Source organism: Protomyctophum parallelum (genome assembly GCF_964188405.1).
Source record: "Protomyctophum parallelum genome assembly, chromosome: 11".
NCBI classification, from domain to species: Eukaryota; Metazoa; Chordata; class Actinopteri; order Myctophiformes; family Myctophidae; genus Protomyctophum; species Protomyctophum parallelum.
Genome location: NC_139707.1, coordinates 40,944,784 through 40,970,067, shown reverse-complemented (window position 1 = coordinate 40,970,067; position 25,284 = coordinate 40,944,784). Strand labels below are relative to the sequence as shown.

Genomic DNA, 25,284 nt, shown 5'->3' with positions numbered 1-25,284 from the left:
ATCTGTGGAACCACAAACCACTGCTATGCCCTGATAAGTGGAGTTCTTTGACTGTATATCCCTATACGTGCAGAATGTCATGAATGACCATTGCGTGTGTTGTTCTGACGTTGAACAGCAGAAACACAATTAGCAGAGGACACGCTGTGAATCCATCAACAACATTGACATAAATAACATAGGCAAACCCACTTTGTGCATGATATGTTATATTCCCATTAAATGCTTTGAGGCATGCAAATGAGGATTATCATTTTATTTATGCATTTTTATTTGCACTTTACATTATTGTCCATCCAACGGTTACGTTGGAATCTATGATGCGGGGATGCTTTCATTCTGAATGAATAAAGATTGTCCATGTAAAGGCAGTCATCGTTAATGTACAGTATAGCGTCTTTAACAACAAACCCAGTTTTGTGGCAGGGGAAGAGCTCCAACTTCCTCATGTGGGTCTGACTCACTGGAACTCGGGTCACACCTAAGGCTGAATGACAACAGACATGGGGTTCTGCCAAGTCTATTCATAGGACACAGAGAAGCTATAGAACAGTCACTATAACACCCTGTGTGTTCTCTAATCATTGTGCAGTATCTTATTTACCACATTTCCGCTTAAAAGTAGATTGGAAAGTACATTTTAGTAAGCTATTTGGGGTTTTTTGAGCAGCTCTAAAAGGATAAACTGGGTCATACTGTAGAAAGGTTAGTTTTAGTCCTCCTATATGCAATTGTCTCTCCAGGGGATTTTATTGTGTGGTTGCACAGACACCATTTGGTGCTATTCACTGAATTGTAGCTATGTCCTGCACATAGGATAGGAAGTTATGAAGGAGAAACTTGAAAAAGGATATCCTCTTGAGCAGTTATTATGTTGAAATGTACTGATGTGTGAAAGATGAGACTCGTTGTTGATGCACACGTGTTGGCAGCAACTGTTCATTATAGTGAGTACACACAAGAGGCAGAGAGGTCACTTTTACTGGGCTGTTATTTTATTAGTTGTGTTATAAAACAATATAAACTACTAATGTGTTTATTCTCATATTTAAGGATAGATGACAACTGGCCTATAAAGTACACAATAAATTCAAGTTCATGCTCAAGTTCAAGAATGTATTATAAAACATTGTTGCATAAACATAGCTCTATGAATCATATTGTATGAAAAGGATGAGTATACATTCGGAATAACGTAACGAGAATTACGAGATGAAAACATGTCATCAGTATCTCAGTAGCAGGCTATACTGTTCATTCAATGAATATTACATTACAATACAATACAATACAATACAGTCTTACAGCCAGCCCACAACATCACAATGTGATGTTAACAGCTTACTCATCTAAATCTATCATGATTTCTGCATGGATACATTATAGTATACTGAATTGTATTACTGTGATAGTTGTTGACAAATCAGTCACTGGATTATGTACTGTATGCAACATGGCAGCAAAATAATACACTGACACCCTCGCCATGACTGTGTGGTCTGTGGTGATGGTGGAAAGATAAGATTTCAACAGCAGTGCAGGAAACTTCCCTCTGTTCTGTGGTTGTTCTCACTGACTTCTTCAAAACTAAAACGGGTTGAGTAACGGTACTAACGGCATAATCTGTTTACACTTTATGGATTGTCTGTTTGAGTGCAAACATCATTCTACAATCTCTGCATCTTTTAACTTATCATTGGACTTTAATATTATAGTATACAGTAGCCTACATTAAGGCCAGAGGTTCGCAGCCTGAAAAGGTTGAGGACCACCACTAGCCTGCTACTGATAAGCACTGGGAATTGTAGGAGTTGAGGCGTTCAACTTTGTCTCACTCGGTTCCACAGATGAATAGCAGATCTACAAGAAATCAAACTCTATAACTTAATCTATGTTAAAATTGTAGGCTACATTTGGCTTTGGATGGCAGTAAGTTCATTTTAAATACTTCTTTCCTTGTGACATGTTCATCATGTACCATATTCATTTAACTTCTGTAATATAATAGTGAGACATTTTGAATTTAATAAATAGTTCCACCTGCTGGCAGGAGACAAGTACTGCAGTTTTCTTTTTCTTTTTTCTTCCTCCTTGCAGTGTATTGGTAATAGTGTTGTAACTTCAGTCAGACACCGGATGGCAGTAGTGCCGTTACTATCTCGGTTCAGTGGCAGGTGCCTTTTTCAAATTCATAGATAGATAGATACTGTAGCTATGCACTTAAGACATGAGCCTAGACCAGGGGTTTTCAACAGGTGGTCTGTGGAAGTATTGCATGTGGTCCCTGACCATTCATTTAGTAACCTAGGATATGTTGACCACTAGTTGAACTGAATGACCTGGTGACCTATGATGACCGTCCACTTATAAATGGACAAGAAATTCAACAGAAAAAGGTTAGATTCTAACTCCCTTTTTCTGTTGAAGATTGGGAGTGAGTCTGCAGTTGTGATTGCAATGGGAAGCGCATTCCATAGTTTTGGAGACAGAAGGGAGAAGAGTCTTAGACGTATGGAGCGTTGTCTGGGCTTTTTTCGCGAATGTTCTGCCAGCCTCCCTGCGTTGACTGATCCGAGTGCGAGGTGGGTTGTAGGGTCCGATCAGACTTTGAAGACATGCATGGGCCTGCCATACCTTTGGTTGCTTTGAAGGCCAGAGTTTTGCACTCTGTGTGGGCAGCGACCGGGAGCCAATGGAGGGAGCGGAGAAGGGGGGAGACATGTGATAAATGTGTCACTATTGAGTCACTATTGACCTGTGTTTTCTATTTGCCCTATTGATTTATCTAGGGTGCACCATGGGCATAGAAATGTAGACGCCTCATTCACCGCTGCAATTCTTTGGCGTGACTGGCCTCCAGTCACATGACTGTCACTTGAGAGCATTCGCCCCCAGAGCCGGAAGAGAGTCACCTTTCTACAGAGTGTGCACGGTCTAAAACACACATTGCATCACGGGTGAGTCCATGCAAATTGTGTCTGGGGAGGATTCCACGACAGTAAAAGTGTGCGCCTGTGTCTGGGGAGGATTCCACGACAGTAAAAGTGTGCGCCTGTGTCTGGGGAGGACTCTGCTATACCGGGGCGTCGGTGGCTCAGTGGTAGAGTGGCTGGATGGTAAACGCAAGGTTGAACCCGGTCTCCCCCAGAGTTAGTGTCGAAGTGTCTGTGAGCAAGACACTGAACCCCTAATTGCTGATGTGCTGGTTGGTGCATTGCATGGTTTCCGCTGCCATCGGTGTATGAATGTGTGTTTGAATGGGTGAATGTAATGCACATGTAATGCACAATCTATGTAAAGCGTCTTGGATAAAGGCGCTATATAAATGCACCATTTAGTAAAAGTGTGCGCCTGTGTCTGGGAAGGATTCTGCGACAGTAAAAGTGTGCGCCTGTGTCTGGTCTGGTATGAGTTTAAGCTTTGTGCAGTGCTTACAAGCCACAAATACAATGCTACTAAGCTACTCTGTCACAGAGACACTTTTCAATTCAAAAGGTCACTCGAACTCTTTTGATTTCATTATCAACACAAACCTTGGTGACTTAAAATCTGTACAGTATGCACCATAGACATCCGTTATTAAAACGGCCTCTTTCCTCTACTATTTCTATCCACACACATGTATTTATGATCATGCACCATATATATATATCTATATCTATATCTATATATACCAAAGTACTTGTATTGATATCTGACCTGTTTGGTTTGTTCTTTCTTCAGCATTGAGTTTGTGTTGAAGTGAGTGAAATTTCGTTGCACTGTAGTTTGAGTAACTTGTAGATTTGATTATAAAATTAAAATTTTGAAGGATATCATTTAAAGTAGGACTACAAATATTAAAAATATGCAGTAAATAATGTAATAACGACATACATTAGATGTGTCTATGATTTCTCTTAGCACATTTCTGCAGTATTGTTGTACGACCACGTCACTGCTGTTTTCATACACATCAATAATTTAGTAAGAACTGGAAAAAGTGTTTCCGCCCACTAGGGATGTGTAGAGATGGGGCTCGGAGATGCACACGGTCTGGCCCAGGCGGTGGCGTAACCGTCTGGGCATCCTGTCAGCCTATACTGTCTGTCCCTTTAAAAAAAAACAATAAAAGGCGTAAGCCGCAAAAACATATCTTAAAAAAAGAAGAAGAGATGCACACGGTCCACTGTAACTGACACCTGCTTAGGCCTTGCAGCATGCAGCCACACCACAAAGATGTGGAAGTGAGTCAACAATGGGGCCTGTGTGTGTGAGGGCAAATGGGTGAGGAAGTGGTGGTGGTTTCATGTACAATACACACCCACACTCTTTGTTGTCTCCACCAGGCCGAAGGCATGTGGGGAGAGTATGTTTTGCACTCCGTCCGTCCGCGTGTCCGTCCGTCCGTCCGTCCGTGTGTCCGTGAACAGCTAATCTCGGCCACCGTTAACCCGGTCGATGCCATATTTTGCACACACACTCCCTGGATGCCAACCATGAACCTCTGCCCCAAACTTTCCAGAACGGCCTGTTATAGCGCCACCAGGAGGCCGCTTTGTGCAAAACAAGTTTTTGCACAGTACACCTACAGATTTTGTCCAAACATCACGCAAATTGGTACACAGTCTCTCTAGAGCCATTCAACGAAACGGGTCTTTCAGATTTATCAGACTCCATCCTGATTGGTTAAGATTGGCTTCCAAAGTTCACAGGAGTGCTCGGTTTCAAACAAAATGCTGCAAATCATGAACACATCGCGTGATTTCCGTGAAATTGTGCACCCACATTCCCACTAGGCCGAGGACGAAATGCCACATGAACAATTTCAACTCAGCCTCAAGGTGGCGCTATAACTGGCCGAAAAGTGTTTTTACCTCTAACTGCACCGATCTGTGGATAACCTGGTGGAGACCTGTGCCCGGAAGGGCACTTTTTCTAGTTGATATTGTAACGAGTAAATGTGTGTATTAAATGGGAAAGCAGTGGCTCCAGTGTGGATCTCAGACTTCCAGCCTGTGATATCGGTCATCTATATCGTCCGCTGTCTATTTTATGAACCATATTGACTTCTATGATAAAAGTCAAGTTGAGTATTCCAAAATGTATAAAACTGTGCAGGAGGTACTTCTGTGGGCAGTGTGTGAAAGACATTGGGTGCTGACCGCCGGTCGGTCCAGTGCTAAGTGGTTGTTTGCGAGATTAGCTCTGGGACACACAGACACAGGGCTGTATTTTGCGTGTCTTAAGTACCAGGTCTTATTACTTAACTTAAGACCTGGGCGTGGTCAAAATGCTCTTTGGCCCCTCAGAATAGCCAAATGGCATTGATCACGCCTCCAGGTCTTAAGTTAAGTAATAAGACCTGGTACTTAAGACATGCAAAATACAGCCCCTAGTGTCCAGCACCAGCAAGGAACTGGACGTGTGCAACCCACCTGTTTGGACTATAGAGTAGACTCCTGCAGAGCCACGGTCTCCACATCTATGGGATATTTGATACACATGTGAGTGCGATGCTGTTTAATTGCCCGAAACTGAGAAATCATCACATTGCATATAGTAACACAATCCTTTATGTTGACATTCAGTATGTTTGATCGTAAATCGTCTGACTTTGAAGCATTGCGGTCTATCCCTCTTTGAAAACAAGGGCTATAATGACATTCAATTACATGCTTTGCTGGGTTCTAATTGTTTACGCTTGCCTTTGCCGGCATGAGGAGACGCATATTCATATCAAACTTTGTTTTTGTGGCCCCCTGAACAATTTAGTTGAATTGCCCTGTAGTAGTGGTTTATGTTTATGACTGTGAAATTGGCCTGAATGACTGGGTTGAAAAGCTTTTAATACAAATTGTTCCAATGGCATCTAAATGTAAGGTTGTAAGACAAAGTCCTTGGTGTTGAGAGGATGACGGGGTACTTGGAAAAAGGGTAATGATTTACAGACAGACAGACAGACATTGAGTGAATGATGATGACTGTTGTTAGTATCTCATAATGTACACTGCCTTGTATGTAAGTCTGTTGTGTGTCTATGTCAGAAAAGAGAAAACCCTCAAAAGAAATGATGATATAAAAAAAAGAAATGAGGGCCTGCGCCTGGCTATGATGAAGGCGTACCTGGGCCAAAAAGGTTGAGAACCCCTGCCTTAATACAATGGTCGTTAAAATAATCAGTAAAACAGTGCTTTTCAATACACGTTTATTGACAGGATGAATATGAGCATTATGGACGCCAACAAACTCTATAATGTAAGTGTTACATAGTATAGAGCAGAAAACCACTGAATATCATCTGGTTATATGAGTCATCATATAAATTGTACCCACTAGGTAAACGCATGTAAACTACATCTCCCTCCTCCAGTTCTATGGTAATTTCATTAGATACATATTCATGACCCCCAGCATTGTATCCATAGTTATGAAAGAGTTTCTGATCATTTTTATACATCTGAATACTGAAATATGTTGGTTTTGACGAAATGTTAAATGCAGTAAATCTGAAGAGATAGATGCCTTTCGCTGCTGATGTGAAGATTCCTGTGTGACACACACACACACACACACACACACACACACACACACACACACACACACACAGTGTGAATGAACCATCCCACGATATTGTGGAAAACAAGACAGTGGATTTCACTTTTAAAACATTGGTTATCAGTGTGGGGTCTGGGGATCCCACAATTACTGTAATATTTATTTTTAATATACAAACATTGTAACTTCAAACTCTATTTTTAAGAAAGACTTCACTTATCAACCTATCTTCATATAATTGGTCCTGATAAAATAGCATATTTTTTTCTACTCTGTCTACTCTGCTAATAGAAACTGCAAAATAAATTATGCGATTTTATCATAAACCTTAGTGAGGACCAAGGTTAAAGTGGTGAAGTCGTCCTTTAACCATGACACATTCATCAAAAACATCCTTGATTTCTAGTGACTGATATTGTCCCATAATAGGCTATGTGAGGGGGCTGTGTATTTTCCAAATCGGTCACCAAAAAAGGACGGGCATTTTCAATGAATTCAACATGGTGCAAAATAAATGGAGTTTGATGTTACAAGGAGTTTGTATAGGATTTATTGCCACCTACCTGTAATTGGATTGTAAGCGTTGCCGATGTTAGTGAAGACCTTGGTGTAGACCAGAGTGGTGTCAACATTAAATGGTCCAACTTGTCTAGAATTAGTCAAACCAACAGAGAAGGCCACCTTTGGTTTGTCTGCCAAACACAGAAGCATTATCATATTATTTTATATATATATATATATATATATATATATATATATATATATATATATATATATATATATATATATATATATATATAGAGAGAGAGAGAGAGAGAGAGAGAGAGAGAGAGAGAGAGAGACAAAAAATGGACTCCTGCACATCCAAAAAGACCCGTAGGAGGTGCAAGTCTAGTTAGCAGGCATAGACATCGCACCACTCAGTTCACACGTGTGTGATTTTTTTACATACAAATCAAAAACCCTTCACCAATACCAAACAAATAGGAAATGGAATGGCTCCCGCTAAAATAAACTACATTAATTTCATTTGTTTATCTGTAGACCTACAACTAATGTACATTTAATACAAAGAAATAAAAAATATGAAGACATGAAAATGGCGGCAGGGGAGCTGTGTTTGTAGTAGGTCTTCCATTTTATTATTTTTTTGTTACTGAATACTTGGGGGAAGAAAATAAATAACAATTAGGCTATATATTGCTTATATTTAAATGATGGAGAGCCCATCTTTTTTCACTTTTCCTTTCCATTGATTTTATAGGTCACCTTCCCCATCACATGCATGTCTTACACTTTATCCAGCCATCTATCCACCCTGGGTGGTTCCAGTTCCACACTTTCCTAACCTCTTGTTATTTGAGAGCTGTTGAGAGATTCTCAGAATCCAAAAGAGATATAAATCTTCACTTTGTAAACTTTTGGGTCGTGTTCCCATCCCAACAGTATATTGTGCTTTTTCTAAATTCACAACTCTCCTAAATATTAGTTATATATTTTTTTTGTGAAACTTTGGACCAAAAGGTTTGGGACATGTAAGGAAAATCTGCATTATTCTCCTCGCATTCCCTCCAGCACATACTGTATATAGAGTTTAGTGTTTACTTGGTTATAGACAGAGGTGTTTGGAAATAATGTTCATCTTCCAGTCTTATTCCTGCCATGTTGCTAAATATACTTACTCCACAGTTCCTCCACGTGGCCCTCAGTTGCAGTCAGATCTGTTTGTATGGTAGACAGCTGAGCAACATGGGCTGAAATCAACACAATATTAGTATTACTGTAAGTCAATCAATAGTAGGCCTACTCTTGCAGTATCATTTGAGTGTGGATCAACTATACAATGAATTACATTATCAAAAAAGTATCTATTCTATTCTCTGAATTCAACTGAAGTAATTAACACTAAAGTATAGTAATTGGTCAACACTGCTTCTACCCCGCTCCCACTCTTCAAATTACCTTCACTTTGCTTCTTCAACTCCAACACCTGGCCCTCACTGTCACACAATCTGGCTGTAAGGTCTTCCACCTTGCTGTCACTAGCACTTAATTTTACAGCCATTTCTGAAACGCATCACAGAGTAATTTATGTTAAACATTCTAAACACATTTCAGCCTGGACCTTTACAACTCCTTCTAGTTCCATCTTTTAACTCGTATTTTGCATAACAAGCGCAATGCCCCTTTTATCACATCTTATTGTAATGATGTTTGGGAGACAAACACTTTCCTGGGGTTTTATGTGGGTAATTTGTGTTTTTAGATATTTTGGTATTTCAAAGTGCCTGTGTCATGGACACTGGTCTCACTGCTAGATTACTACAATGACCATATAATGCTTTGCTGCACTCACCCCACCTTTGGAGAGGGCTGTCTTACTGAGACAACACGTAGTCCAGGAAGAAAGTGACACTTTGAAATACTAACGTTAGGTATCTAAAAACGCATATTACACACATAAAAACCCCAGGAAAGTGTTTCTTGTCTCCCAAACATCATTAAAATATGATCTGGTTGCAAAAGGTGTGAAGTGGCCCTTTAACCGTCATTACCTGCATTTTATTTTGCCAATGCTTCCATCTCATTTTTGGCAACACTCAGCTCCACCCGAAGATGAGTCACCAAGTGCCTCTGCTCCTTGGCTTCTCCCCCCAAGATATTCAGCCTCTCCCTCTGTTCTACCACGGTAGCTTCCAGGCGATGCACCACGTCTCTCTGCTCTTTGGCTTCTTCCTCGCTGGCTGCCACCCTGGCCTCCATGTTCCTCAGCTTCTCTCTGGTCTCTGCTCTCATGTCTACCACGGTGGCTCCCAGGCCATGCACCATGGCTATTACTGCTTTCAGCTCGGTCCAAAGGTCAGGTTGTAAGAGGGTGCCTGGTTCAACATTGCTCTCAGCCCCAGACAGACATAACAGGAATACAAGTACAGCCCCACAGTCCTTCATTCTGAAACTCACTCAGGATATTGGGCAAATTCATGTCCTTTTATACTCACAAACCATTCAAACCAACATTGCACACATCACTGTATACCCAGTGGAAAGTTAATGTACAAGCTAGACACTAAATAAAGTCAAGGACCATCTGAGAGTTCCAGCATGTGGTACAAGATAAGATGTCCTGGTTCTGAAAAGAGTGGATGTGAATGTATTTAATGTAAAACAGCTGCTGCTGACCCCATTTTGTTCCATTGAGGTTCCATGTGTACACTCGCAAAAGCTAAAACAAATGATCAACTCCACAACATTTATTTTATTTTATTGGATGAGCTTAATTCTTAAATAAATTAAAACCTAATCCAGTGAGATTTCCCACAATACCACACACACACACACACACACACACACACACACACACACACACACACACACACACACACACACACACACACACACACACACACACAGCGTGCACACACCCATGTAAGAAAAGAAAGCATTGTCTGCAACACTGATTTTGTCGCCCTCAAAGTGCGATTTGTTTATTACAGTAGTACAATGTTTTGGCCTGTATGTTAGACCAGTGGTTTTCAACCCTTTTCATATCAAGGGCCATCGTTTATTTGGCATTTGAGCCACGGACCATTTTGATGACATTTAGCCTCTCAGACCCAACACTTGCTGTATTGATGTTTTTACCATAGGAGAGATAAACAGGCAAACGTTGATCAAAATAACAATTATTCTACATTCTCTAATTGCGTAGACTTCTTGTAAATTAAGGGGGGAGGGACAGACAGTATAGGCTGACAGGAAATGGGGAGAAGTCATGCAGTAAGGCCAAATGCCGTGGGGATCGGGAGTCGAACCCGCGGCACACTGCCAGACTGGATTACCAGCCAAGGTGCCTGAACCACTGAGCCATACACGGCCCAGGCCAAGTAGTGCTGATGTTTAACAATAATGGACCAAATGGACCCGTATTGGTCCATTTGGTTTCATTTTAGGCTCTCAAGAGTTAAAGATCTATAAGGGTCCATTTGGTTACCAACTCCATCATTTACATGGGGACCACCTGGAACCCCCTCAAGGACCACTGGTTGAAAACTACTTTTTTAGACAATAAACACACACACACACACACACACACACACACACACACACACACACACACACACACACACACACACACACACACACACACACACACACCCATATTGCAACTTCCAATTCATAGTACTTATGTAAAAATATGCAGTTGGACTGTTACACAGAAATGTTGAGCAGCTTGTTTCAGAAAAGAAAGGTTACAGTAAATGAGTGAGTGAAAAGTCTGTGGTTTCATTATGGTGCCTGCTGTGGGTTCACAAGATACATATGCACACAGTGGATGTGAAGGTGCATACAGGCCCAACGTGGATCTGATAGGAGATTGGACGGTGGAAGTGTTGCGCTGTGGAAAATGTCACAACCCTGTGATGTGTGGATGAATCATTGACAGTGCAAGTCTTTCTCAATCACCAACCACCAAATTAAACACAAAAACACTTCAGCATCCTTAGTTTCTGACAGTACGTTTTAACAGTTGTTGAGCATTGGCCAACACATCGCCGCCATCGCCAAAAAGATTAATTATTTTTATCTTTTCGGGCGACAAATAATGCACTTCCGGAAAATTCGTCTGGCTGTCGCCCTCTGTTAAAACGTACTGTGAGAGTTTTTGCCGATGTAAACACAGAGTTATGTGTGCATATATTACTGCAGCACAGAAAAGTGGTGGTGTTAAAATTACACAAAATAGTGAACATCAATCCATCCATCTTCAACCCGCTTATCCATAGTCGTGTCGCGGGGGAAACGGCTTCACCAGTGTGTTCCATGCCGACTTTCCTCTCCCGAGACGTTCCAAGGCCAGTGAGTCGATGTGTTTCAGCCTTGGTCTGCCCCGGGGTCTCCGCCCCCAATAGTGAACATACAGATAAATAATTACAGAGCAACTTAATGATTTTCTTATTGATTTGAAAAGATCATCACAGGTGAAATTGTTTTGTGCCATCATTCTTAGTTAGCAAGTATGTACTTACAGTACATGAGTTATGTAGGTTATGGATGAGGTAAAATTTACCCCCAAAAAGTATCCAGCATAAGGAAAGAAAAACAGTTCGTCAAACAAAAGTGTTCCAGCAGTTCAGTCTGGCAGTGTTCAGGCCTTGTTCAACAGTCTAATGCAGGGGTACTCAACTGGCGGACCACGGTCCACGACCGGACCGCGGACCACCTCTCTGCGGACCCTAGGCAGTAGGCATCAGGTCAGGCCAGCAAAAAAAAACTCTCCTAAGCTCAGGCCAGGCCAGCCACAGTCAATTTCAATTCAATTCAGGCAGTGTTGCTGCAGCACAACTACATTGTGTGTCTTATGTTAATGGAGGGAAGAAGTTAATAATATAAATAACATCAGATGGTACATTTCTCATGTGAAATTGCTGCAAAGGCCCCCAAAATGTCCCCCAAGGGCCCCCAAAGTTCTGGCGCGCGCAGTGTGATTTGGATTTGGAGTTCCACTCCGGGCCTGCACTCTGCACCCCATTATTGGTTGGTTGGAAGGGGATCTGATTTGTATAAGCTTGGCTTGACCATACTAAACGGGCATAGAGCCCCGCTCTCCAATGGACGCCGCGCATGGGACCGGACCTCGGTCTTATTCAAAAAATATTTGTGGACCTTCATCATTTGTAGTTGAGGACCCCTGGTCTAATGGTAGCTGTGTGGAAACTGTTCATGGTAGTCTGACTTTTAAGTGTCATTGCAGCCAGAAAAACGCATTATAATCACTAACTCTGAGAGAGTACAAATGATTCCATTTGTACACTCAGAGTTAAATTCGATTTTACTGTGTGTACAACATATCCTGCGTAGGATACAGTAGGAGTAAATGGAAGCACACAGTCTCTAGACAATTTCAGCTGGCTCGCCCATAAAGCTTTCCAGTGTTTCCACCTGCTTGGTGTAATCGAAATGGATGGCTATGGACTAGCGAAAGGTCACTAATCGTCGCCAGTCAAATGTGGTTATGATACAGCTCACTTAGGTCACAATGAGACTTCCATGTAGAAAAAATGTCACCTGCGGGTTAGGAGCCCTGCTGCAGTTCAGGGCCGCATTTCATGCTCCATTAATTTAGAGCACAGAGTTAAACATCTCTCACCATCAGGACAGTATATGCCGAAAACCACAAAAAAAAAAAGAAATACTTTTTGAACTCTCACTGGGCGAGTCTCGAGGCTCTCTCAGAATACTGTGCAGGACCATATAGGATGAAAAATGCTGTGCAGGGGTTCATTACTTCTGGAATGTACCCCCACCCATTTGTAAATTGACCCCAACGGCAAGGATTACATCGGTTTTTAATTATGAATGTTGCATTTGTTGGCAACTTAATATTTAAGTTAGACTCGTCACTCCCTCATACCGTTACCAAAAGCATCAAAATGTCGGTGTGGCATGTTCCACTCAAACAACAGCAATACAAATGAGGTTAAGGTTCTAGGGAAGTCACACTCTCTAACCCCCTTTTATACAAACCTGCTAGCAGCAATGGGGAATGTGCAGGATTAGCGGAGGTGGCTAGTTCTGCATTTATAGAATGTACAGAGAAGTACGGTATGCATATTACTGTAAGTACACTTATGTAGCCTGTATTTAGTGCAAGTAACGGTAAACAGGTGTGAGAGAGCCGAGAATAGCTTGTATTAGATTATATTGGTTGAATTTGACACGTCAACCGTGAAAATGCATATGGTTGGAACGGGGCACGCAGCGTTCACAGTTTTGTGAGTTGACGGGTGTGTGACATGAAAGGTCTTAGGAAATTGAAAGTGACGACCCAGCGTGGTGCTTCCATGGAAGTCACTTCTCAGAAATGTGACCTTTTTCTGGTCGGTGATTCAGGGGAGGGAAGGGCAAGGGGAAAAGGCGAGGAGGGGAGGTCAAACTTGATTCGAAGGGAATTATACAATAGTCAATGGGTGCAACCGCAGTCCAATAGAAGAACACCCCAGAAGGCATATCGTTTTAAAGGCACCCTTGTGGTAGAAGGGGACCAATGGTGTGTTTGTGAGACTAAGTAGGGACGACTTCTGGTGTCCACAAACATGCCTGGAATCGCCGGCATGGTACCACAAAATGTGCCAAAACAAATGTGGGGTGTTTTTTTATTTATTGCCACGTTTAATTTTACACATAAAACATCCATCACAGTTTCATGTTAGGCATCCTGTATAAAAAAAAATAAAAAAAAATATATATATTTAAAAAAAATGCTGTGATACTTATGAGATATTCAGTTGAAAAATGTGTTGAGGAAATGCTTATATAGATTTGGAACATGAGCGCTCATTTTTTTTGGTGGTGTTATTTAGCATCACTGGATTAATACGTATTTATTATTTTTAATACTTACTAATTAAGTATTATTACTACATCAATTATTACTTTTTTTAATTAGTTTGTGTTTATTTTTCTATTATCTTTATTTTATTTTCAGCAAAAGCTTTTCAATGTTTGTAATGCAGGTGTACAGTAAACTACTATCCAACATAAGGCCACTAGAGGGTGTACAATCATTACGTTTCAGAGAAAGAATTCCTGATGCAGTTCCATTCATGGTACAAGACCAAAAATGTTTTGGAGCAAACAAAATATGTTTGCTCTACCATTTTAAGGGAAAACAATGCATTGAAAAGGAAAAGGAAAAAAGGAAAACATCTTGAAGGATGTAAAGAAATATTTCTCTGTCATTCCTTTCCTATATGTCCTAAAATGGATTGATTATTTAATTTACCGTTATTATAAATGTGTTGGCATGTGTTAACTAGTGCTTTACTAAGTGTCTGTAAACACTTTTGCGAGGGCACGCATGTGTGTGCGTGCATGCATGTGTGCACGTAAGTGTGCATGTGTCGAGATATGGACAATATCTGTAACTCTGCATTTGTCATTTGGGACTTAAGTCTATGGTGAAGTCTAAATTGATTTCCTAAGCAAGAATTGAGTAAAATGAGGGCACGTGTTACATGTATTTGAACGTAGGCTATAGTTGAATGCACTTACCTATGGCTGATGATATTCGTTTTTTTTGTTATGCACTTTGTCTGTCCCTATACACTATTCTTACCTTTGAACTTGTACTTTGCTGCAAGATGGTGCCACACACTCACCCTCAAGTGAGACTGTTATGTGATGAAGTCTAAGTGTGCATGAATGTGTCAGCATTATGTGTGTATTATGTGCACACGTGGCTGCATGTTAAGCCTCATGGATGGACCGCGGGGGTCTCCTGCCCTGTCAGGGGGCCTCATGTGGCTTGTGTCTGTTCTCATCATCACCAACCCCCCCATCCGCGCAAGGATCAGCCGGTGTCTGCCCGGATCGGGCCCCCTGTCCCCTGGACCACTATACGCTGGCGTGAAGACTCTCCGTTCACACTTTGTGACACACTTGTCACATTTCTGATTTTAGCGCCGCTGTAATCTTTTTTTGGGTCCTTTATTGAAACCCCTTTACAACATGGCAGCCCTTTCAGCTTCAAGAAATATATATATTTCTATATAGCCTATAGGCCTTAACGTTGGAAAAGAGCCTGCAAAAGTGTGAGAAGGGTATCGTGCCTCGGAGGTCGAGCTTTCGCTTTCTGACCGACACACACACACACACACACACACACACACACACACACACACACACACACCATAGCACAAGGCTCGAGGGGGTGATGATTGTGTAAACGGCAAGTAATAACAGAGTGCTAAGCTCAAGATTGGAGGTTTGTGTGAGTGTGCATGTGTGCGCATGTGTTTGTTTGTGAGTGCGTGTATGTACTGTATAAGACATACAGTATACATGCACGCACTCACAAACACATGCACGCACACATGCACATTGTTCTTCCTGCGAAATTCCCATCAGGGTCGCCACAGAAGATCATCGGTTTCTGTTCTGTATCTCTCCCTCGGTAACTCCAGCCTCAAACTGAATCCATAAACCTCCTCTTTGGCCTTCCTCTTCTCCTCATGCCTTGCCAGCTCCATCTACCCCCGCATCCCAATGTACCCCTCATCATCCCTCCTCTGAACATGTTCAAACCACCCCAATGTACCCCTCATCATCCCTCCTCTGAACATGTTCAAACCACCCCAATGTACCCCTCATCATCCCTCCTCTGAACATGTTCAAACCATCCCAATGTACCCCTCATCATCCTTCCTCTGCACATGTTCAAACCACCCCAATGTACCCCTCATCATCCCTCCTCTGAACATGTTCAAACCACCCCAATGTACCCCTCATCATCCCTCCTCTGAACATGTTCAAACCACCCCAATGTACCCCTCATCATCCCTCCTCTGCACATGTTCAAACCACCCCAATGTACCCCTCATCATCCCTCCTCTGAACATGTTCAAACCACCCCAATGTACCCCTCATCATCCCTCCTCTGAACATGTTCAAACCATCCCAATGTACCCCTCATCATCCCTCCTCTGCACATGTTCAAAACCATCCCAATGTACCCCTCATCATCCCTCCTCTGCACATGTTCAAACCATCCCAATGTACCCCTCATCATCCCTCCTCTGCACATGTTCAAAACCATCCCAATGTACCCCTCATCATCCCTCCTCTGAACATGTTCAAACCACCCCAATGTACCCCTCATCATCCCTCCTCTGAACATGTTCAAACCACCCCAATGTACCCCTCATCATCCCTCCTCTGCACATGTTCAAACCATCCCAATGTACCCCTCATCATCCCTCCTCTGCACATGTTCAAACCATCCCAATGTACCCCTCATCATCCCTCCTCTGAACATGTTCAAACCATCCCAATGTACCCCTCATCATCCCTCCTCTGCACATGTTCAAACCATCCCAATGTACCCCTCATCATCCCTCCTCTGAACATGTTCAAAACCATCCCAATGTACCCCTCATCATCCCTCCTCTGAACATGTTCAAACCACCCCAATGTACCCCTCATCATCCCTCCTCTGAACATGTTCAAACCATCCCAATGTACCCCTCATCATCCCTCCTCTGAACATGTTCAAAACCATCCCAATGTACCCCTCATCATCATGTTCAAACCATCGCTACGTCTCATCTGGTCTTATTATACCCAAACCTTCAAACCTGAGGCTGATCCTCCTGACTGGTGATAAGACAAGAGACACAGTGTTGAGATGGTTTGGAATGTGCGTCTATATGTACAACATCTGATGTTATGTATTTATTGAAGTACAAAGGTATCCAGTAGCCATAAGATGTCAAAAGTATATTTATTCTTTTGTGCCCTTATACCGTCCTCTACATCTACCCACCACCCCCGGTCCAACATACAACATGCAACATACAGACAATTACATAACACTCAAAATAAAAAAACATTATAATAATCATAAATTAATCAATTTATATCTAGTATTTATGATTTCCCTCGCTATCCCTCCTGGCACTCCAACATGGTACATGTTGTGTGTGTTTGTAAGTTTGAAATTAGTGAAATAATTGCGGTTGCACAACTTTAGATCAATTGTATTAGGTTCAGCCTAGTGCATGATGTACTATCATTCACTCTCATTAAAGCATCCTCCCGGACTTCATCTACCAATTGCAGTTTGTGTTCCCATGATTACCAAATAAATGACTGTACTGATTAGAAATTGAAGTGTAAACCTTTGAAATTAGACCACTACAGATGTCCAAAATTCTGTCTTATTAAGCATAGCATTCAGGAAGGATGTGTTATACATTTTTACAAAATCTCAAACCTATATGGAAGTATGGGAACAGATGAGAATCCGGGAGGTTAAACGTTTCATACAGATGTACAACGTCTTAACGTGTCATACTGTACTATGCTGACCAATTCATGGTGGTGATGATTTTTTTTAAATCTAACGTGTCAGGCCCAGGCCGTAGCGTAACGGTCTGGGCACCGGACTGGTAATCCAGTCGCAGTGTGCCGCGGGTTCGACTCCCGGACCCGACACGGCCTTTACTGCATGTCATCCCCCCATCTCTCTCCCGTTTCCTGTCAGCCTACTGTCTGTCCCTTCAAAAATCAATAAAGGCGTAAGCCGCAAAAAAATATCTTAAAAAAAAAAAAAAAATCTAACGTGTCAGAGTGTTGACACTGCTTTAACTGGTTGCGGAACACAGTGTTTCACTGTTGCCGAGCTTTCACTTGAACTGCTCCTGACTTCACACCCCATGAGTATACATGTACTCTGGTTCTCTCCTCCTCAGCCCTCTGCGGTTGAGAATGGAGTAATGTTCCATGGTACGTTTAGATGCCACATTGCTAAGCAAACTATCATGTTAGTGTAAGAAATGAGTCGCATCCACAGACCATTTCATATTTACAGTAAAACAAATAAAGACAGAAAGCAGACAACCATTAGCTTCAGTGGTGTGACACACAGTTTCTTTCTGGGGCAGGCTGGAAATACAAAATTCCTTCATGATTACCAGCACTCATGGTAAACTGCATTTAAAGTACCACTTCACCACTTTTCAACTTGGTGGTCCCCACTAATGTTTCTGATAAAATACCACCATTTTGTTCTACTCTGCCTGTGTCTCATATAGGAGCTATAGGGCTGTGGGCAGTTCAGAAACCCGTCCACCAGTGACATCATCGTGAGGCAATTCTTTTTTAAATAAGATTTAAATAAATATATATTTAGATTTGTATTATCATGAGGCTTCCATTTTCGCATTGCAACCTTTCAGGAATAGAAACCCTGCCGTTTCTATTAGCTTGTATTCCCCATCGATGACACAGACAGAGAAGGGGAAAAAAATATGAAGATGGGTTGAAAAGTGGTGAAGTGGTCCTTTAATATGAGTTTTTAATGTTTATTGCTGCTGTTGATTCACAGTAACAAAATAATGCCTTTAAATGCCAAATATATACATAAGAATTGTGTTATGTGCAGGAACTGTATTCAAAAGTTTCTCATATCTGCTGTTTCTAAATGTTATTTCACTATGCCTACTCCACAAAATCCACGTCCGTTAAGTTATTGATACATTGCCAACAACAAACGACATTTAAAAATCACACTGCTGTGTGTGTGAAGTGAGGTGTGCAGTTATCATCATACAGTACGTCCTCATCTCATTCTCAACCAATGGCATATCTCCCACCCAATCACGCCGGCCAATCACAATTTGCGTCCTCACCTTGTCTTCAATGTTTGTGTTTACACACTTTTGTCTTCAATGTTTGTTTACACAGACCCTCAAAGCTGGACATGGCACCCCTCAAAAACGTGTTTTTTTTTCTTTGCAATAATTGTCGTCTGGTGGTTGTATAACAAGTAATGAATCATAATGAGACTGTGTAGTAGTGTGAATACAAAGTTGTACACAGATCGGTGCAGTTATACTGTAGGTGTAAACACTGAGTTGCATTTCTTCCTCTACCTATAGTGGGAATGTGTGTGCATAACTTCACGGAAATCACACGTGAGGCATTTTGTTCAAAATGGACCAATCCTGCAAACTTTGGAAGGCACTCTTAGCCAATGGGGATGGAATATTGAGAAGCGGACAGGTCTGTGTTGATCACATGACTATGGAGATAGTGTATACATGTGTGATGTATGGATAAAATCTGTACGATTTAATATAAAGAAATGTGTTTTGCAAAAATCGGCCTCATCGTGGCGCTATAACAGGCCATTGTGGAAGAGTTGGGGCAGAGGTTCATTGTTGGTATTCAGGGGGAGTGTGCACATTTTGGCATTGACCGGAGATTAGCTGTACACAGGGGCGGCAGTGGCTCAGGGAGTAGAGTGACCGGATGGGTTACCAGTTCGAACCCGGGCTCGAAGTGTCCTTGAGCAAGACTCTGAACCCCTAATTGCTCCCGATGTGCAGGTCGGTGCCTTGCATGGTTTCCTCTGTCATCGGTATGTGAATGGGTAATGTAATGCACAATCTCTGTAAAGCGCCTTGGATAAAGGCGCTATATAAATGCACCATTTACACGGACGGACAGACGGACGGACACACACACACACACACACACACACACACACACACACACACACACACACACACACACTCACACGGACGGAGTGCATAACATACTCTCCCCATGCCTTCAGCTGGTGGAGACAATGAACCAATGAGCGATTTTCATTTTCACCTATTGCCCTGGCTGATTTGAGCATTGTGTTGCCAGTTCCCAGCCCAGATGCAACCACATGAACCCTATAGCATCCCTGCTCTGGACATGGGGATCCGATCTACAAGCTCATAGACGTCATGTTGTGATGTGTTGAGAATGGAGGAGGGGACAGCAAGTACAGAGCCCTGGGAGACGCTGCACGGTCAACTGTATACAGGGTTCAAATGGTTAAATATACAATGGCATTGTCATGATTAATTGAATAGAGATGGACACCGGACCATGACCACTTCACCAACGACATAACAAGAACAAGTGTAAAGGATCAAAACTTGGTCACCATGGGAAACAAAACAAACCCGGGCCAACAAAGGCTTTTCCAACAATTGCTATATTGTGGGGTCGGCTGTGCCTCAGCCATGATGTTAATCCAATATGTATATAATGCCAAAACAAAGCCTATATTCATGTGTGCCCAATGTCAGGTCGGCGTTTGCAAAATGTGGTCTTCGTTCAGCGGTTTTCAGGTCATCCGAGGTGATGGACATATTTCACATGTCCTCTCTCCGCCGTTGTATTATTGTTTTATTCACAGGGCATGGACTAATTATTTCAACAGCCCGAGCTCTCTCCGTCGGGGGAGTGACAGTTGCCATCATCGGAGTGATCAGTCCGGCTTCTTGGGACTAGGGCTGAGGCTTATTTGATGTATATTAACAATAATTGGTGCCACAGCCACAATGATGTTTAGTAAACCTTTGTGCCATTTTCCAGGAGGATGCCCACGAGGAATTTTTTTAGAAGCTGCAAGCTGGTCCGTGTGTGCGGAGAGACGCCTTTGGAGTCGTGGACAGATGGGAGAGACTGCTGTCCTGTCTGTCCTAGTCTGCAGGTCAGAGACACCACAATGTAATAATCATCATCATCATTATCATCATCTTTAAGTACGTGCGCCGTCTCTCTCCTTGTCTCTTCACATGAACCCTATAGTCGTCTGCACAAAATAACGCGCATAATCACAACACGTGCAGCTCCTTCCCCCTATATACCTGTACAAAGACGCCACCCCCAAATGACATGCACTAAGCGAATTATGTGGAGTAGTACTAGTATACAGTATATATATAGTATTGTGGTAAACATTTACGAGGAGGCCATATAGTGCCCGCGGATTTTTGTGATACATGTTATGCATCACATGTTATATACAGTATAACTCAACCGATATGAATGAGTTTGATATTGGCGGTGATTTTGTGGTTCCGTTGAAAGTCATAATGATAAATTCAGGAAAGCACGTCATTTCGTATGTAATCTAGTCAAGATGCTTTGTAATATATGGCGGTTCTAGATGGGGACGAGGAAACATGCATGACCAAGGAAGGTTACTCCATTTGAGTTAACTTCACACTGATTTGCCCGTGTCCACAGTTAAAGTTTATTTGTGGGGTTCCTCCGTTGACTGGTGAGTAAGCAGCGTCTCTTGCCGGCCGGGGAGGTGGCAGTGTATTAAGTTTCAGTGTCTGGCAGTGACTCCAGCAGGTTATGAGGCTGCCAGATTCTACAAGTGTACTGTGGTACAGATGTGCGGTGACAGCACTACGCTCATTAGGCCGAATCAGCATCACGCTGTGACAACTGGCCAACTTTAAGGCTTCTCCTCCGGTCCGTCCAGTATATAGCTCCAAGACCAGCCCTCCTCCCCGACAAGGATGGAAAGCATGATGGAAACACAAACCGGTCTATAACCAGCGCCGCTATCTCCGGCGCGGTATTATTCTCGTTCGCCTCCGTTTCGAATTCACAACATTGTGGACCTAAACCTAAACCTATTTCTTAAATCCTCCCATTGTTTTATCCAGCCATAACGTCGACGGCAAATCCTAACAAATCCCTCCCCGGCATCCCCAAATCTCTCATAGACCACACTCTATTCCCACTCTTCTCCACCCTAGACCTATAATAACGCTATCCCACTCCTGGGTCTATCCCTGCTCCTCTCCAACCCCAGCTGTGTGGTCAGCTCTGACCCCTCGGGTGTACTAAGACCCTGGGCTTGAGTTGTGATATCTATTTCAGTCGGCCTGCAGACTATATAGACGGCCCGCCACTGTGGCTCCAGAGAATTCCCTGTCCGGTGATTACTAATGGAAGTGCTCCGCTCATATGCTTTAGCATCTCCCACGTCCAAACTGCTTAGCGTCCGAACGGGTCGCTCCGAGCCATTAGGAACCAGCTCGCAATTATAGATGTGTGGCTGCCAGTCGCAGAAACAGATGTGCTTTGATCTATTTACGGTAGGATGGACAAGGGGGTCGTAACAGCTTACTGCCATGAGTGGGTCAGAGCACGCACCTCTGACATCCCTTGTCATTCACTTCACTTGACATGCACTTGTGAGTGTTTTTCCTTTTTTTATGTGCCTCTGCCGGGCGAAAGGCTGCGGCCGGGGGCGTTATGTTTTTGGGTTGTCCTTCTCTAATGTAGATATATGCGTCGTCCGTCCGTCCCGACCTCATGAACGTGATATCTCAGGAACGCCTGAAGTGATTCTTTTGTTAATTTTCAAATTTTGGCATAAACATCCATGTAGACTCAAGGTCAAAGGTCAAGGGTCACTGTGATCGTCAGTCACTACATTCTATATAGTATACAGTGTTATACTAGTGCAGTACCTGCTATATCAGAGTACTTGGAAGTCAGTCTAGAGCCGTGTGGCACTCCATACAGTATTCGGTATTAAGAGTCTGATATCATATTATTTGATGCTGCAACAGCAGCAGGATTTCCTGCAGTACTATGACATCAACAATATGATGTCATCTACATATTTGGTGCAAAAATACACGCAAAGATTTGTGGAATCTAAAGATATAATAACATAGAGCCGAAATCAAAGCGCTGTCTATATAAGCTTCCCGGGGTTCTGGCGCGTGTTCTCGGCTCTCTGACTCTTCCGCTGAGCGAGCTCATGGTCCGGCGTCACACACACAACCTCTCTCCCTTTCTCCTTCTCCCCGACTACCTCCCTTCTCCTCACCATATGGATCTCCAACATATTGGCATGTCCGCATGTGACATCAGACGGAACAGAAACCATTGCCTAATCACGCCGATATGGGGGCACCGATGGCCTTGTGGTTAAGGCGCATACAGGCTCTCTAATACAATAATGCAGCCTGGCGGTGAGTCGTGGCGTGGGTAAGATTCCCGAGCGACCCCGACAGCCTTTGTTGCATGTAAAGTCCCTGTCTCTCTCTCTCTCCTTGTTTCCTTTCACACTCTTACTGTACTATCTGAATAAAGGAAGACTATATGCTGATATGTGATTGTGCATGTCCATATTTTTGGCATAATTTGCACGCCTCGGACAGACTGCAACTGGTTGGTTGGAGGCGTTCAACCGCAATGCCACATTTCCAGTTGAGTCTGAGAAAGGTTCACCACCGTGTGACGAATTGATTGAAACAGTTATTAATTCTCAAAAAGAGCATTGAGGTTCTCCCTCATTTGCTATGCTGTCGAGAGATTACACACACACACACACACACACACACACACACACACACACACACACACACACACACACACACACAGAAATCAAGAATAAGCCTTTGGTACTTTGGTCAAAGTAGAAGTAGTCATTCAAATAATTACTCGAGTAAAAGTAAAAATGTACAGGCTCTGAAATGTACTTTCTGAGTAAAAGTTAAAGTATTTTTACCGGATTTTACAGTGGCAAAGCCAACTGTAACCTCATATACGTCGAAGGCTATTAAACTAAAAAGATCCCCACCAAACACACTGATTTGACGATTCATGCAAGTAGACCCACCTCTTCAAATCAGATTGTTTTAATCAGCACACAGTCAGCACAGTCATCGTGGAGAAACTTTCAACTTCAAGCAGACACATGTGTACACGGCACAGTGAAGCTCAAATGTTCAAAATCACTGTCACTTTCCTCCTCAGTGTCGCTCATTTCTCTGCCTGGTTCGGTTCCGCAAATAAGTGTAAACAACACAGCCGGCGGGTTGAGATACGCATGTGTGTGTGGTGGTGGTCTGTGTTTCCGGGTTTATAGCCAATGAAATGTATTAACATCGTCAGAGGGCCAATCACAAGCTGGGATGTAGGGGACCACCACTAGTAACGCTTCATAGATTGGCGGAGACTGGAACCATCTACGGGAGCTGTTTTTTTATTGTCTAAAAAGAGATTCCTTGGTATAATATTATTTTAATCGGCGTCATGCATTAAAATAAAAGTAACAAGCCTATTTTGAAAAGGTACTCAGTAAAGTACAGATACTTGAAAAAAGTACTTAGTTACAGTAATGAAGTACTTGTACTTCCCATCTCTGCGTCTGTGCAAGTGTGCATCTCTATAGCGCTAGCCTGGGTTCCAGGCTGAATCAGCGCATTCCGCGAGTTCCGCGTGACAAAACGGATTCACGGAACGGAGCGATTCAGGCTGGAACCCATACTACTCTAGCGCTTCATCAGAACAAGCAAAAGCAGTTGTGATGAATGAATTCCTATATAGAGTATAGGCACATGTGAATCAATGTTCTGTTCTGTTTGCACCATGTGTTTACGTTTTAAAGATGCATGTACCCAACCGCAAACCAAGCAATGTGTGCAGGTGAGAGCCTGTTGAATGGAATGCTGGACCACTCGACTTACACTAAATAAAAGGGAACCAATTCAAACCCCATCTGTTAAGCTGACGAAATTCACCAAAGGGCAAAATAGTAAGTGTTGGAGAGATTTTCTAGCGCCTTGTCCCTCCTTCCTCCAGTCTGAACTGCTCTGGGTGGTGAAAAATGGAAAACAAATGTTCTGCTGACAGCTTTCTTATGCCCAGGGTGTGTGAGTATTTATATCATAAAGGTGCCAACACATCTTGCTTTTACAGGCTGACCATTGCTGGGGTAGAGAGGAGGAGGAGGGGGGGATGTTTGGGACAGCTTTTGATGGGGGTCGGGGGGGGGGGGGGGTATCCTTTGGCTCTTTCTGGTAATTACTACAGTATATGAACGTGATGAATAGGCCTTGATAAGCCAGGGACAAATTAGCTTACAACTCATTCAGCTGCGATGTGGGGGTAATTATTTGCTGTGAACTAACAAGACTTCTGGGTCCAAATAGCTTACCGTACAAATGTTCGCACACAAAGCCTAATCATTACAGCTGCTTCGTTCACATTAGCGCATGGTGAGACTACAGGGCTCTCTGGGCCTGGAATGCATGTGTCATACTGTTAGAGTTTAGGGCTGAGGCTTCATTCTGGATGATATACTGGTTCGGGATTATGAAATGTACGTAGGAGGTGCATGACTAGATGACTTGAGCTATAGAAGCAGATTATGCCTTAGTAATATTCAGTTCCCCAGTCTTTTTTCTTCCTTGTCACTTGTCTTATTGCCACCGTTTTTGCTTGTATTAAAAATTCACGGGTCAATTGTATGGCATTTAGTTCTTGTCTCCAGTGTGCGGCCTGCCCTTGCTGCTAACTAGTCAATTGTGACCACTTTGCACAGCAGCAGCAATGCCTTTGGGCGAAGTGTGATTTCATAATGTTTACGGTGTCAGTGGCACGCCTGAC

At 42.7% G+C, this 25,284-nt stretch overlaps 1 protein-coding gene across 1 annotated transcript in view; it reads left to right on the top strand.

The window, feature by feature from the left end:
* Positions 1-20,489: 20,489 nt before the first annotated feature.
* Positions 20,490-25,284, top strand: part of clybl (citrate lyase beta like) — a 109,261-nt gene continuing 104,466 nt past the window's right edge. Inside the window, exon 1 of the mRNA XM_083776460.1 lies at positions 20,490-20,569. Coding sequence (XP_083632586.1) covers positions 20,532-20,569 — 38 coding nt within the window. The 5' untranslated portion in view covers positions 20,490-20,531. The remainder of the gene's footprint in view (positions 20,570-25,284) is intronic.